The sequence below is a fragment of the Sorex araneus genome, chromosome 2 (assembly GCF_027595985.1).
Source record: "Sorex araneus isolate mSorAra2 chromosome 2, mSorAra2.pri, whole genome shotgun sequence".
NCBI lineage: Eukaryota > Metazoa > Chordata > Mammalia > Eulipotyphla > Soricidae > Sorex > Sorex araneus.
In genome coordinates, this window is record NC_073303.1 from 238,157,396 (window position 1) to 238,169,253 (window position 11,858).

The following is an 11,858-nucleotide window of genomic DNA, read 5'->3' on the forward strand; positions in this document are numbered from 1 at the left end:
TCTTGCCTTTCTCTCTCTCTCTCTCTCTCTCTCTCTCTCTCTCTCACACACACACACACACACACACACACACACACACACACACACTCACTCACACACACAGCTCCCATGCAACTTCAACAGCACCATATATCCTCAGGATCAAGGACATCGAGAGAGCCCTGAAAGTTTTCTTTGTAAGAAGCTACACATGGGGCCGGAGCGATAGCACAGCGGGTAGGGTGTTTGCCTTGCACGTGGCCGACCCGGGTTCGATCCCCGGCATCCCATATGGTCCCCCAAGCACCGCCAGGAGTGATTCCTGAGTGCAAAGCCAGGAGTAACCCCTGAGCATTGCTGGGTGTGACCCAAAAAAGAAAAAAAAAAAAAAAAAAGAAGCTACACAAAGAACAGTTAACTCCAGCATGAAAGACTGTCCCTTGCTGCAGAGGTCAACCTCAGAAATTGTGCATTAGGAACTGGAGCCATAAGACAGGTTCTATTCCCGGCACCCTTAGGGTCCTCGAAGCCCCACCAGGAATGATACCTGAGGACAAAAAAGAGTGACACTAAAGAATGCTAAGGTTGGCTTCCGGGGCAGCGCGCGGCACAGGGAGGCCTCTGGATGGGTTGCAGCCACAGCCGCTCCCCGCAGAGGGAGCGTAGGCGGTCCCGGTCCACGTCCCGGGAGAGAGAACGCAGGCTCCAGGCTCCAAGAAAGGCCCCGGTCCATGGAGAGAGACCGGAGAAGGAGCCACTCTCGATCCCCACACAGAAGATGCTCCAGATCCCCAAGACAACATAGATCTACAGCTCCTTCCCCTTCCCGACTGAAAGAAAGATGATGAAAAGAAAGAAACAAAAGACACAAAGAGCAAAGAACGGCAGATTACCGAGGAAGGCATAGAGGGCAAAACTGAGGAAGAAATAGAAATGATGAAATTAATGGGTTTTGCCTCCTTTGATTCTACAAAAATAAGACATCTGTGTGAGACTCGAGTCGAGCCCCTCACACATGAGAATGAAACCACTGCAAACCCCAAGAGAAAAAGGTGGATGGCTCTGTAAATGCTTATGCCATCAATGTGTCCCAGAAAAGGAAGTACAGGCAGTACATGAATCGAAAAGGCGGATTCAACAGACCTTTGGATTTCATTGCATGAGAATTGTTAAAGAATGGTTTCTCCCCCTCACCTTGATCAGAAGAGTGGATTTTGTATTTGTATATGATAGATATCAAAACAGGATCACAACTTTCTGTCTTGTAAAGTAAGAAAACTTTATTTATGATGTCTGTAGTTCACTTACCTTGCCTGAAGAGAAGAAAGGTTAAATACTGCATTTTTTCTTCTAGGAAATATCTTTGGGGGTAATCATCAGTCCCCTTGTTTTGTCCTTATTCCTGTGGAAGCTTACATGTTTTCTTCTTGGATGCTCATTAGGACTTTTTAAAACACATAAGAGTAATTTGGATGTAAGTTTCTCAAATAAAGCAATATTTCTACCCTTTAAAAAAAAAGAATGCTAAGGTTGCTATTTTGGATTATGTCATTCTGGAGGAGGATGCATAATGTTTGAGCCCGGTGACTTTTCACTTTAATTGCCCGTGGTTCGTGTGAAAATTCTTTACGGAGTTGATGCACAGGGGTCTGACATTGTTATGATTTGTGAAAACACACTTTCAAACAAACATGGGCACGTTGCTTCCAACTTTGCTGTTTGTCATTTCATTCTTCTATGGGTATTAGGGGTGGGGCTGGGTGGGGTTGGTGGGGTTGGTGGGGTTGGTGGCATTTATGAATACTTGTAAATTCCATGCAGATAATTCTATCATCAGTTACATTATCGATTAGTTGCTTCCAATTGTTACTTTCTGAAAAGTGAAGCAGTTTCCTGCACTGTCAGTGTTATCCCCTGTTCTTATGTTGTGTGTTCCTATGCCTCGCTGTCTGTCTCTAGAAATACCATATTGCTTTGGTGCTTAAACAGCACTCGTTTATTCCCTGTGAGGACATCCTTTTGCACTTTATTGATTTTCTCCGATTTTTCCTATCAATACATATGTATCCACTTATATTTAACCTTGGGGAACATTCCAACCATTTTTCTCAAAGCAATTGTTAGTTTCTTGTTTTGTTTTCTTGGGGGGGGGGGTCTAGGGGCACACCCGGTGATGCTCAGGGATTACTCCCAGATCTGCATTCAGGAATCACTCCTGGCAGTGCTCGAGGGTCCCTATGGGATGCCAGGGATCGAACTACAGTTGGGTACATACAAGGCAAGGACCTTACATCCTGTACTATCTCTCTAGCCGTTAGTCTAGTATATTTTTTTTTACTTTTCATTTCCAGGTCTTAAACATGTTAAATTTGATTTGTAGATGCAGCTCAAGGTGGCAACATTTATGTTTGTTCCATTTGGGTTTGGGGGGCCACAGCCTGAGATGCTCAGGGTTTGTTACTGACAACTCAGGAAATCATATGCAGTGCAGGGGAAAAAGCCCAGGATGGTCATATGTAAGGCAAGATGCTGTGCAATCTCCCTGGCCGGAAAAATTAGTTACTATTTTGTCTTTTCTTTCAGAGGTAAGTATTGAATTTCTATTAAGATTTTAGCGGCTGGAGCAATAGTACAGCAAATAGGGCATTGGCCTTTCATGCCTCCAAATCAGGATCAATCCCCGGCATCCCAGATGGTTTCCCAAAGCACCCCTAGGACTGACTCCTGAGTGCAGAGCAAGGAGTAACCCCTGAGCATTGCTGGGTGTGACCCAAAAAGAAAAAATAAAGAGATTTTGTTTCAAGACTGAAAGCCCTGAACAAACATGATGATCTATTAGTACATGTATTGCAAACCATAATACAGAAAAGGAAAAGGAGACAGAGAGCAAAAAGGAAAGTGCCTGTCATGGAGGGAGGCTGGGAGTGGGGGTGGGGTACTGAGGGATGGTGGGATGGAAACAGGGGACATTTGTGGTGGGCAATGTACACTGGTGGAGGGATGGGTGTTGGATCACTGTATGACTGAAACCCAATAATGAACAAATTGTAATTGTCTTGCTCATGGATATTCAATTAAAAATTTGTTAAGTAATGTGGAGTTCATGCCTGCCTCATTCAGCTTAATCAGTGGCTGAATAAATAACAGTGTTCCTACATAAAAAATTATTTTAGGAGCCAGAGTGATAGTACAGTGGCTGGAGTTCTTGTCTTGCCAGCAGCTGAGTGAGGTTTGATCCCTAGGTTCCCATAGGGTCCCCCAAGCACTGCCAGGAGTGATTCCTGAGCACAGAAGAGAGTAAGCCCTGAGCACTGCCAGAGTGGCACCAAAACAAAAACAAATATAGTCAGTTAAAAAATATTGAATTTGGGGCCGGAGCGATAGCACAGCGGGTAGGGCGTTTGCCTTGCATGCGGCCGACCCGGGTTCAATCCCCGGCATCCCATATGGTCCCCCAAGCACTGCCAGGAGTAATTCCTGAGTGCAAAGCCAGGAGTAACCCCTGAGCATCGCTGGGTGTGACCCAAAAAGCAAAAAAAAAAAAAAATTGAATTTGGGGGCTGGAGTGATAGCATAGTGGCTAGGGCGTTTGCCTTGTACTAGGCTGACCTGGGTTGGATTCCCAGAAATTCTATGGTCCCCTGACACCACTAGGAGTAATTTCATTTTTTTATTTATTTATTTTACTGAATCACCATGTGGAAAGTTACAAAGTTCTCAGGCTTATGTCTCAGTTATACAATGCTAAAACACCCGTCCTTTCACCAGTGCCCATATTCCACCACAAAAAAACCCAGTATACCTCCAACTCCCCAACCCCCCACCCTGCCTGTATAACTGATAAATTTCACTTCATTTTCTCTTTACCTTGATTACATTTCATATTTCAACACAAAACTTACTATTTTTTTTTTTTTGCTTTTTGGGTCACACCCAGCAATGCACAGGGGTTACTCCTGGCTTTTCACTCAGGAATTACTCCTGGAGGTGCTTGGGGGATCATATGGGACGCCGGATATCGAACCCAGGTTGGCTGCGTGCAAGGCAAACGCCCTACCTGCTGTGCTATCACTCCGGCCCCCAAAACTTACTATTGTTGTTGGAGTTTCAACACAGAACTCACTACTTTTTTTTTTTTTTTTTTTTTTTTTTTGCTTTTTGGGTCACACCCGGCAATGCACAGGGGTCATTCCTGGCTCATGCACTCAGGAATTACCCCTGGCGGTGCTCAGGGGACCATATGGGATGCTGGGACAAACGCCCTACCCGCTGTGCTATCGCTCCAGCCCCAGAACTCACTATTCTTGTTGGACTTTATCCCCCCAAAATATGGCCCGACTGACAAGGAAGCATTTGATAATTAGTTTTCCACCAATGAGAATGAAGAGATATAAAATCGCGCAGTTGAGGTAGCGGCCGTGCAGCTTAGGATTTCTGTATTTTAGTAATTAAATCCAGGGAGATTTATGTTGGAGACTGCATCATTTCCCTTCCTGGGACAGCATGGAGCAAAAGCTTAGTTCACAGTCTGGAGACATGGCTGCAAGCACTTGCTGGGACCAGAAGTAATGCAGCTGGCTCTGGATCTTGGTCGTTCAGCAGCAAAGTGGCGGTGCAAAAGCATGGCCACCGGGGTCGAATCTCGGTGGAGCGCGAGCCGGCATCGGCCCCGGCCCGAGACTGCAAGAGTAATTTCTGAGTGCAGAGCCAGGAGTAACCCCTGTGCAACGCCGGATATGATCCAAAAAGAAAAAAATCACATATTTTCTTTCAAGAGCCAGAACAATGGTACAGTGGGTATGACATTTGCCTTGCATGTGGCTGACGCAGGTTTTATCCTCAGCATCCCATAGGGTCCCTGAACACCACTAAGATTGATCCCTGAGTGCAGAGTCAAGAGTAAGTCCTGAGCACCACCAGGTGGGGCCCTCCCTAAAAATTGCTCCCATCCCATTGAAAATTAAAGTAAAATTTAATTGTACAATACATACATTTGGAGGTGGGGGACTTTGAATAAGACAAATTCCTATTTATATATGACCAAGGGGAGTCCCACAATTTCCATGCTAAAGTGTCATTGCTTTTTCCTAAAAAATAGCAACTGTAGAATTTCAACTTACATTAATCATGTTCTGTTTGCAGAAAACTAGCCGTATGTTTTCAACTTCCCCTCTTCCTGGTAGTTACCAACACAAGGAAACAGAGAATTATACCAGAATTTCACAATTCTTCCTTCTGGGACTATCAAGGCAGGCAGAATTGCAGCCCCACATCTTCAGCTGCTCCTGTCCACGTACCTGGTCACTGTCAAATGGAACCTGCTCATCATCCTGGCCATCAGTCTGGACCCCCACTTCCACACGCCCACGTACTTCTTTTTCTCCAATCTGTCCTTGGTGGACATCTGCTTCATCTTCACCACCGTCCCCAGGATGCTACAGAACATCCAGGCGAAAAGCCAAGCCATCTCCTACAAGGGCAGCATCCACCCATGCATTTTCTCATCATCTTTGCCATACTGGACAACTTCTTGCTGACCGTGATGGCCTATGACCACCTTTGTGGCCATCTATCACACTCTGTACTACACAGTCATCATGAACCCCAGATCTGTAGGATACTGAGTCACAAGCGCCCCAAACTCCATACTGCAAAGTTTCATGGTGCTGCGACGGTCCTTCTGCATGGTCCTGGAAATCCCCCTTTTTTTCTGTGAAATTAATTAAGTGGCTTGACAGGCTTGTTCCGACACTCTGCTGAATGGCATCGTGCTGTACGCTGCCATCTGGGTGCTAGTCGGTGGACCCCTCACGGGCATCCTTTACTCCCACACAAACATCATTTCCTCCCTCAGCGGCATGGCTACGCTCGGGGCAAGTCAAAGGCATTTTCCACCTGCGTCTCCCAATGACTGTTGTCCCCCTCTTCTACTGCATAGGTAGTGGCATGTACCTGAGTTCTGCTGCCTCCTGCAGCTCTGATCCAGCGACATGGCCTCGGTGATTTACACGGTGGCCACCCCCATGCTGGACCACTTCATCTGCACCCTCAGGAACAAAGACTTAAACAGGGCTCTGAAAAGAATCCTTGGCACGGAGTGCCTGAAAGGGCCCTTGTCCCTAACTCGGAAAGGCCCGCGATGAGATGCAGAGGCAGGAAATTGCTCTCCTACCACCTGATCTTCATTATAACTTGATTCTCGATATCCATTTACTTGGAATGACTTCTGTACAAACTAAATAGTTCACTTTGTTCATTTTTTTTTTAATTAAAAATATCGGGGCTGAAGTCATAGCACAGTGGGTAGGGCATTTGCCTTGCTCGTGACCAACCTGAGTTCGATTCCCAGCATCCCATATGGTCCCCTGGGCACCACCAGGGGTAATTCCTGACTACAGAACCAGGAGTGACCCCTGTGCATCGCCCGGTGTGACCTAAAAAGCAATATATTGCAATATATAGGGGGGGCATAACTGGCTTTGCTCAGGGCTGACTTCTGCCTCTGAACTCAGAGCTGACTCCTGGCAGGGCTCTGTGGACTGCAACAGGATGCCGAGGATTGAACCCAGGTCGGTCTTGTGCAAGCCAAAGCCTTTGGGCACGTGTAGGGCCGCTCGCTTGTGTGGATATGCATGTACTTGGTCCTTGCACCGCGCGCCAGGAACACCATCCCGCACTCCGGGCAGCCATAAGGCCTCTAACCAGTGTGGGTCCATCTGTGTCTATGCAACGCTGAGCTAGTTCTGAAGTTTTTTCCACACTGCTCGCAGTCATACGGCCTCTCCCCGGTGTGGGTCCGGCTGTGCTCACGCATGTTTGAGCTAGTAATGAAGCTTTTCCCACACTGCTTGCACTCATACGGTCTCTCCCCGGTGTGGGTGCGAATATGCCGAAGTAGACAATAGCGAGTCCTGAAGTTATTCCCACACTGCTTGCAGTCATACGGCCTCTCCCCAGTGTGGGTCCGGCTATGCTCATGCAGCTTCGAGCTAGTGCTGAAGCTTTTCCCACACTGCTTGCACTCATAAGGTCTCTCCCCGGTGTGGGTCCGAATGTGCCGAAGTAGACATGAGCGAGTCCTGAAGCTATTCCCACACTGCTTGCAGTCATACGGCCTCTCCCCGGTGTGGGTCCGGCTGTGATTACACAGGCCCGAGAGAGTACTAAAGCTTTTTCCACACTGCTCGCAGTCATACGGCCTCTCCCCGGTGTGGGTCCGGTTGTGCCTATGCAGGTCCGAGTGAGTCCCAAAGCTTTTCCCACACTGCTCGCAGGCATACGGCCTCTCCCCGGTGTGGGTCCGGATGTGCTTACGCAGGTCCAAGCGAGTCCTGAAACTTTTCCCACACGGCTCACAGGTGAAAGGCCTAACCCCAGAGTGCACTTTAGGATGGTCTCGCGGCATACAGGGATACTGGAGCCTCTGTGGCTACACAGGGCACTTAAAAGGTCTCTTGAGGTCAACATGGATCTCGGCATGAGCCTGCAGGTTTGTGGAGTTGCAGGAGCCCTTCTCACAGAGCTCACATACATAAGGTATCTCCTCGTGGTGCTCCCTGATGTGACGCGTCAGCAGGTTGGTGACACTGAAGGTCTCCCCACACACTTTGCATTCTTGGGATGTTTGGCTCCAGGTGCCAGCACCCCACAGAGGGTATCGCCTGAGGGCACCCAAGTTGGGAGAGGGGGTTCCCTCAGCGGCTGGGCAGCAGATGCCCTCCTGAACGAGGTCACGTGGAAGAGAGCTGTGGGGAAGTATTGGGGGATGCCTGGGGGAAGAACATTCTGCAGAAGAAGTAGTAGGATTTTGGGGTGCAGTGAGGCTTCGAGTTTGCCTCGAGGTTCCTCTGGCTTGTGCAGTAGCTTTGTGATCATAATCGAGACTGTTTGGCAAGAGGTATCTGTCAATGATGAGACACAATGAATAGAAAAGCAAGATCATCCCGACGGCTGAGGCCACAGGACAGCGGGAACCGTGCATCATGCTGCCCTGGACCAATCCCCTGCACACCCTCAGGTCCCCTGAGCACCCCCAGGAATAAATCCAGAGCATAGAACCAGGAGTCAGGACTAGGAAATGCTCACAACACAAAATAATAAATGAACATCAACAATCAATCACCAGCCTTGATTATGTTTTGTTTTGGTTTTTTGGTTTGGGGTTTAATTTTTTTCTCCTACTTGGGGCCATACTCTGCAGTGCTCAGGGCCTACTCCTTGTTGTGGACACAGGGATCATTCAGAAGCAAGGCCTTGGAAGCCCAAAATCATGTTCGAGATTAGACCTTAAGCACTGTACTATAGCCTCAGGCATGACAGTAGGGCTTTTTGGATATTCCTCTGAATAAATCCTTGATTTATCATTCATCAAAGCCTTACATGCAGGGCCCAGTTTTAAGCCTGTAAATGGTGGGGTGGCATGGGGGGAGTTGGAGAAGGAACTTTTCTCCAAGAAGGGTCCTGGGTGGAAACCACTTAAGAAGGCAGCGGAGGCTGCCAGCCTTGCCCCAGGACCCTCACCTTGCATGACTCAGGTCACTTTGGACCCATAGTCCATCCAGGAGGGATTCCTGAGTGCAGAGCCAGGAGTCAGCCATGCCATCACGGCTGTGGTAAATAGAGGAGGCCCACGAGGGACAGTGTGAATGGGACACTACTCAGTCCTGCACTACTTTGACACACTGGTTTTAAGTCGAAAGACATTGGAGATTCTCAAGATGTTTTCCGCCACCCCCCGCCAAGAACACCCTCCTCCCTTCCCCCCCTTGGCCAGTTCACTCACTTCTGTTGTCCCTTCTGCGTGTGCTGCTGGCCACTAGCATCAGGGAACATCTGCTTCTCTCCTAAATGATTGCAGGAATCATTGCTCATGAACCCCACAGTGCTCTCTTCACTGAACAATTTATTCTCTAAGACATGCCCAAGAGCACCACTGTCTTTTCCTGGAGAGAAACCCTGTGGAACAAGCAGGAAGACAATTCAGTCCCCAAGGAAGGCTCTGGGGAAGGGCAGAGGAATAGGACAGCCGGGATGGCACTTGCCTTGGACACAACTGACCCGGGTCACTCCCCAGCATCCAACAGGCTCCTCCAAGCAATGCCAGGCATCACCCCTGAGCATCACCAGGTGTGTATATCAAAAAAAAAAAAGATGTTCTCCGGGAACAAAAAAGAACTGGAATAGGACTGATGCAACTGGTTTGCTTCAACAGACATGAAAGCAGCTGCCTTGAATGAGGTAGGTCAGATTCCCACACCCCACAGTGTCCCTTGAGCATGAACAAGAGTGTCCCTGGAACTCCAGGTGTGGGCCCTGTGCCCCCAGGAAGAAGCTCCACAGTACACAATGCCTTGCATGCTCCTGGCCCTGAATATAAACTTGGACACCAGCTCCCTCACCCAGCATTGCGGGGTTCAGCCCTGGGCCCCTGATCACTGGAGGAACCAACCAGCAACATTAGGATCACAGCAAGAGCCAGAGGTATGGGCGGTGGCCCTGACACCCCACTCTACCCCGTGTGGCCCTGAATAAGAGAAAAAGCAGTTAGGCTGAATCCATCTGCCGGCCCGGGAATGACCATCCCCTGGGCTATTTTCCCCATAGACAGGCCCCTCCTTCCCTCAGTCCTGTTCCATGGCCCCATCGGGAATGTGGGCAGAGGACTCTGTGCACTGAACTGTGGGAAAGGGTCGCGCCTGAGCCTCACCCACGAAGGCCAGGTGCCTGCAGGCCTCCAGCATCACGTCTCTGTATAGGCACCTCTGGGCAGGATTCAGCAATGACCATTCGGCCCGGGTGAAGATCACAGCCACGTCCTCAAAGGATACCGACTCCTGAAACACACACAGATGCCAATCAGCCAGGGCCCCTCTGCATCCCAGGGGGGCAGCTGGACTCAGGGGGGCGACATTAAGATCCTGGGTTTTAATTAATCTACTTTATTTATTTATTTATTTATTTATTCATTTATTTTTGGTTTCTGGGTCACACACAGCAATGCACAGGGATTAGTCCTGGCTTATGCACTCAGGAATAACTCCTGGAAGTGCTCAGGGGACCATAAGTGATGCTGGGAATCGAACCCAGATCAGCCGCGTGCACGGCAAACGCCCTACCCGCTATGCTATTGCTCCAGCCCCTACTTTAATCTACTTTAAATAATCAGGGTCCCCACGGGGAACACCAGGATGTGTGCATGACACAGAGCTCCTAGCAAGTGCTGGGAGCCATGAACCATGACAGCACCTGGCCAAGACACGTAGGAAAACTCTGAGGGGCCTTTTCAAAAGAGCGACAAAGGGACAGGGCTGGACCAAAAGTACAGCACGGACAACACTCGTCTTGCACATGGACATGGCGGACGTATATTTGATCTCTGGCATCCTTAACGGTCCCTGAGCACTGCTAGGAGTGATCCTTGAATGCAGAGCAAGGAGTAAGTCCTGAGCATCTCAGCGTGTGACCCCAAAAGCAAAAGGGGGAGTGACAAAGGGAATCTTTTATCAAAGAATGTGGAAACTGACAGCAGCCTGGTGACTAGCCCTTCCCATTCACCCCCAAGAATTGGTGGGTGACCTAACTGCATCATGTGGGGAAACCCACTTCACATTCCCAAGACCTAGACCAAGATTCCTGTTATAAAGTGATGTCTAAGAGAGCCTTCTGTAGTCGGTAGATAGTACACTGTGTAGCGTGTTCACCTTGCACACTGCTGACCCGGGTCCAATTCCCAGTATCTCATATGGTCCCCACGAGCACTGCCAGGAATAATTCCTGAATACAAGGCCAGGAGTAACCCCTGTGCATCAGAGGTGTGACACAAAAAGCAAATAAATAAATAAGAAGCTAAAAAAAAAAGGAAGCTTCTGCTCAACTCCTCAGACCCCAGAGACTCGCTGCTCAGACAGATAACTCTGGGCGACCTGCAGGATTCCCTAAAGGCCTGGAGAGATCCTGCTGTCTGTCAATGTAGCATCAAGGGGCCTAACAAAGGCCTCCAGGAAGACTTGATTATGGGGCAGGAGCAATGGCAGAGTGGGAAGGCGCTGGCATTGCATGGTCCAACCAGGTTCTATCCCCAACTTCCCATTAGGTCCCCCAGGACCCCCAGCCGAGATCCCTGAGCTCAGAGTCAGGAGTCATTCTGATGTAGGTGGGCAGGCAGATAGGGAAGGCCCCTCCCCAGGTGATGACAGTAAATTTCCTGGGAAGCAGTAGCTTTGAAGTTGCAAAGGCCAACCTTGCAGAGAAACAGGAATTTAGCTGGTGTGATAGCACATCGGGTAGGGCGTTTGCCTTGCAAGCGGCGACCAGGGTTCAAATTCCAGCATCCCATATGGTCCCCTGAGCACCGCCAGGGGTGATTCCTGAGTGCATGAGCCAGGAGTGACCCCTGTGCATTGCCAGGTATGACCCAAAAAGCAAAAAAACAAAACAAAACCAGAATTTAGACTTGGTAAGACCCTCACCTATATATAGCAACAGACCCAGAGAAGGTCTGAAAGACATAAAAGGCCAGGAAAGGAATTTCAAAGAAGACCACCACCAACTCCCATCTCCTTGGCAACCTACTTAGCAATGGACTTTTGTCTAGGTTGAAGCCCCACGTAGGGACAGTTTGGAAAACCTCCATAGAGGCTACCTGGGACAAAGGAAGGGAGTTCGGGGGCTGGAGTGATAGCACAGTGGGTAGGGCGTTTGTATTGCATGCGGCCGACCCAGGTTCGATTCCCAGCATCCCATATGGTCCCCTGAGCACTGACAGGAGTAATTTGTGAGTGCAAAGACAGGAGTAACCGCTGAGCATTGCTGGGTGTGACCCAAAAAGCAAATAAATAAATAAATAAATAAATAAAATGGAAGGAGCTCATAGGATGCCC

The 11,858-nt window shown here is 48.9% G+C and overlaps 1 protein-coding gene and 1 pseudogene across 1 annotated transcript; one reads left to right on the top strand and one right to left on the bottom strand.

The window, feature by feature from the left end:
• Window positions 1-601: 601 nt before the first annotated feature.
• On the top strand, window positions 602-1,425 carry LOC101546670 (U4/U6.U5 small nuclear ribonucleoprotein 27 kDa protein-like; annotated as a pseudogene).
• A 5,335-nt stretch (window positions 1,426-6,760) lies between these two features.
• Window positions 6,761-7,384, bottom strand: LOC129401799 (zinc finger protein 433-like; the record flags this gene model as incomplete). The annotated part of the gene is made up of 1 exon (XM_055124668.1): window positions 6,761-7,384. A coding segment is annotated over exon 1 (624 nt), but the record flags the coding sequence as incomplete, so codon positions are not given.
• Between the last annotated feature and the right edge of the window lie 4,474 nt (window positions 7,385-11,858).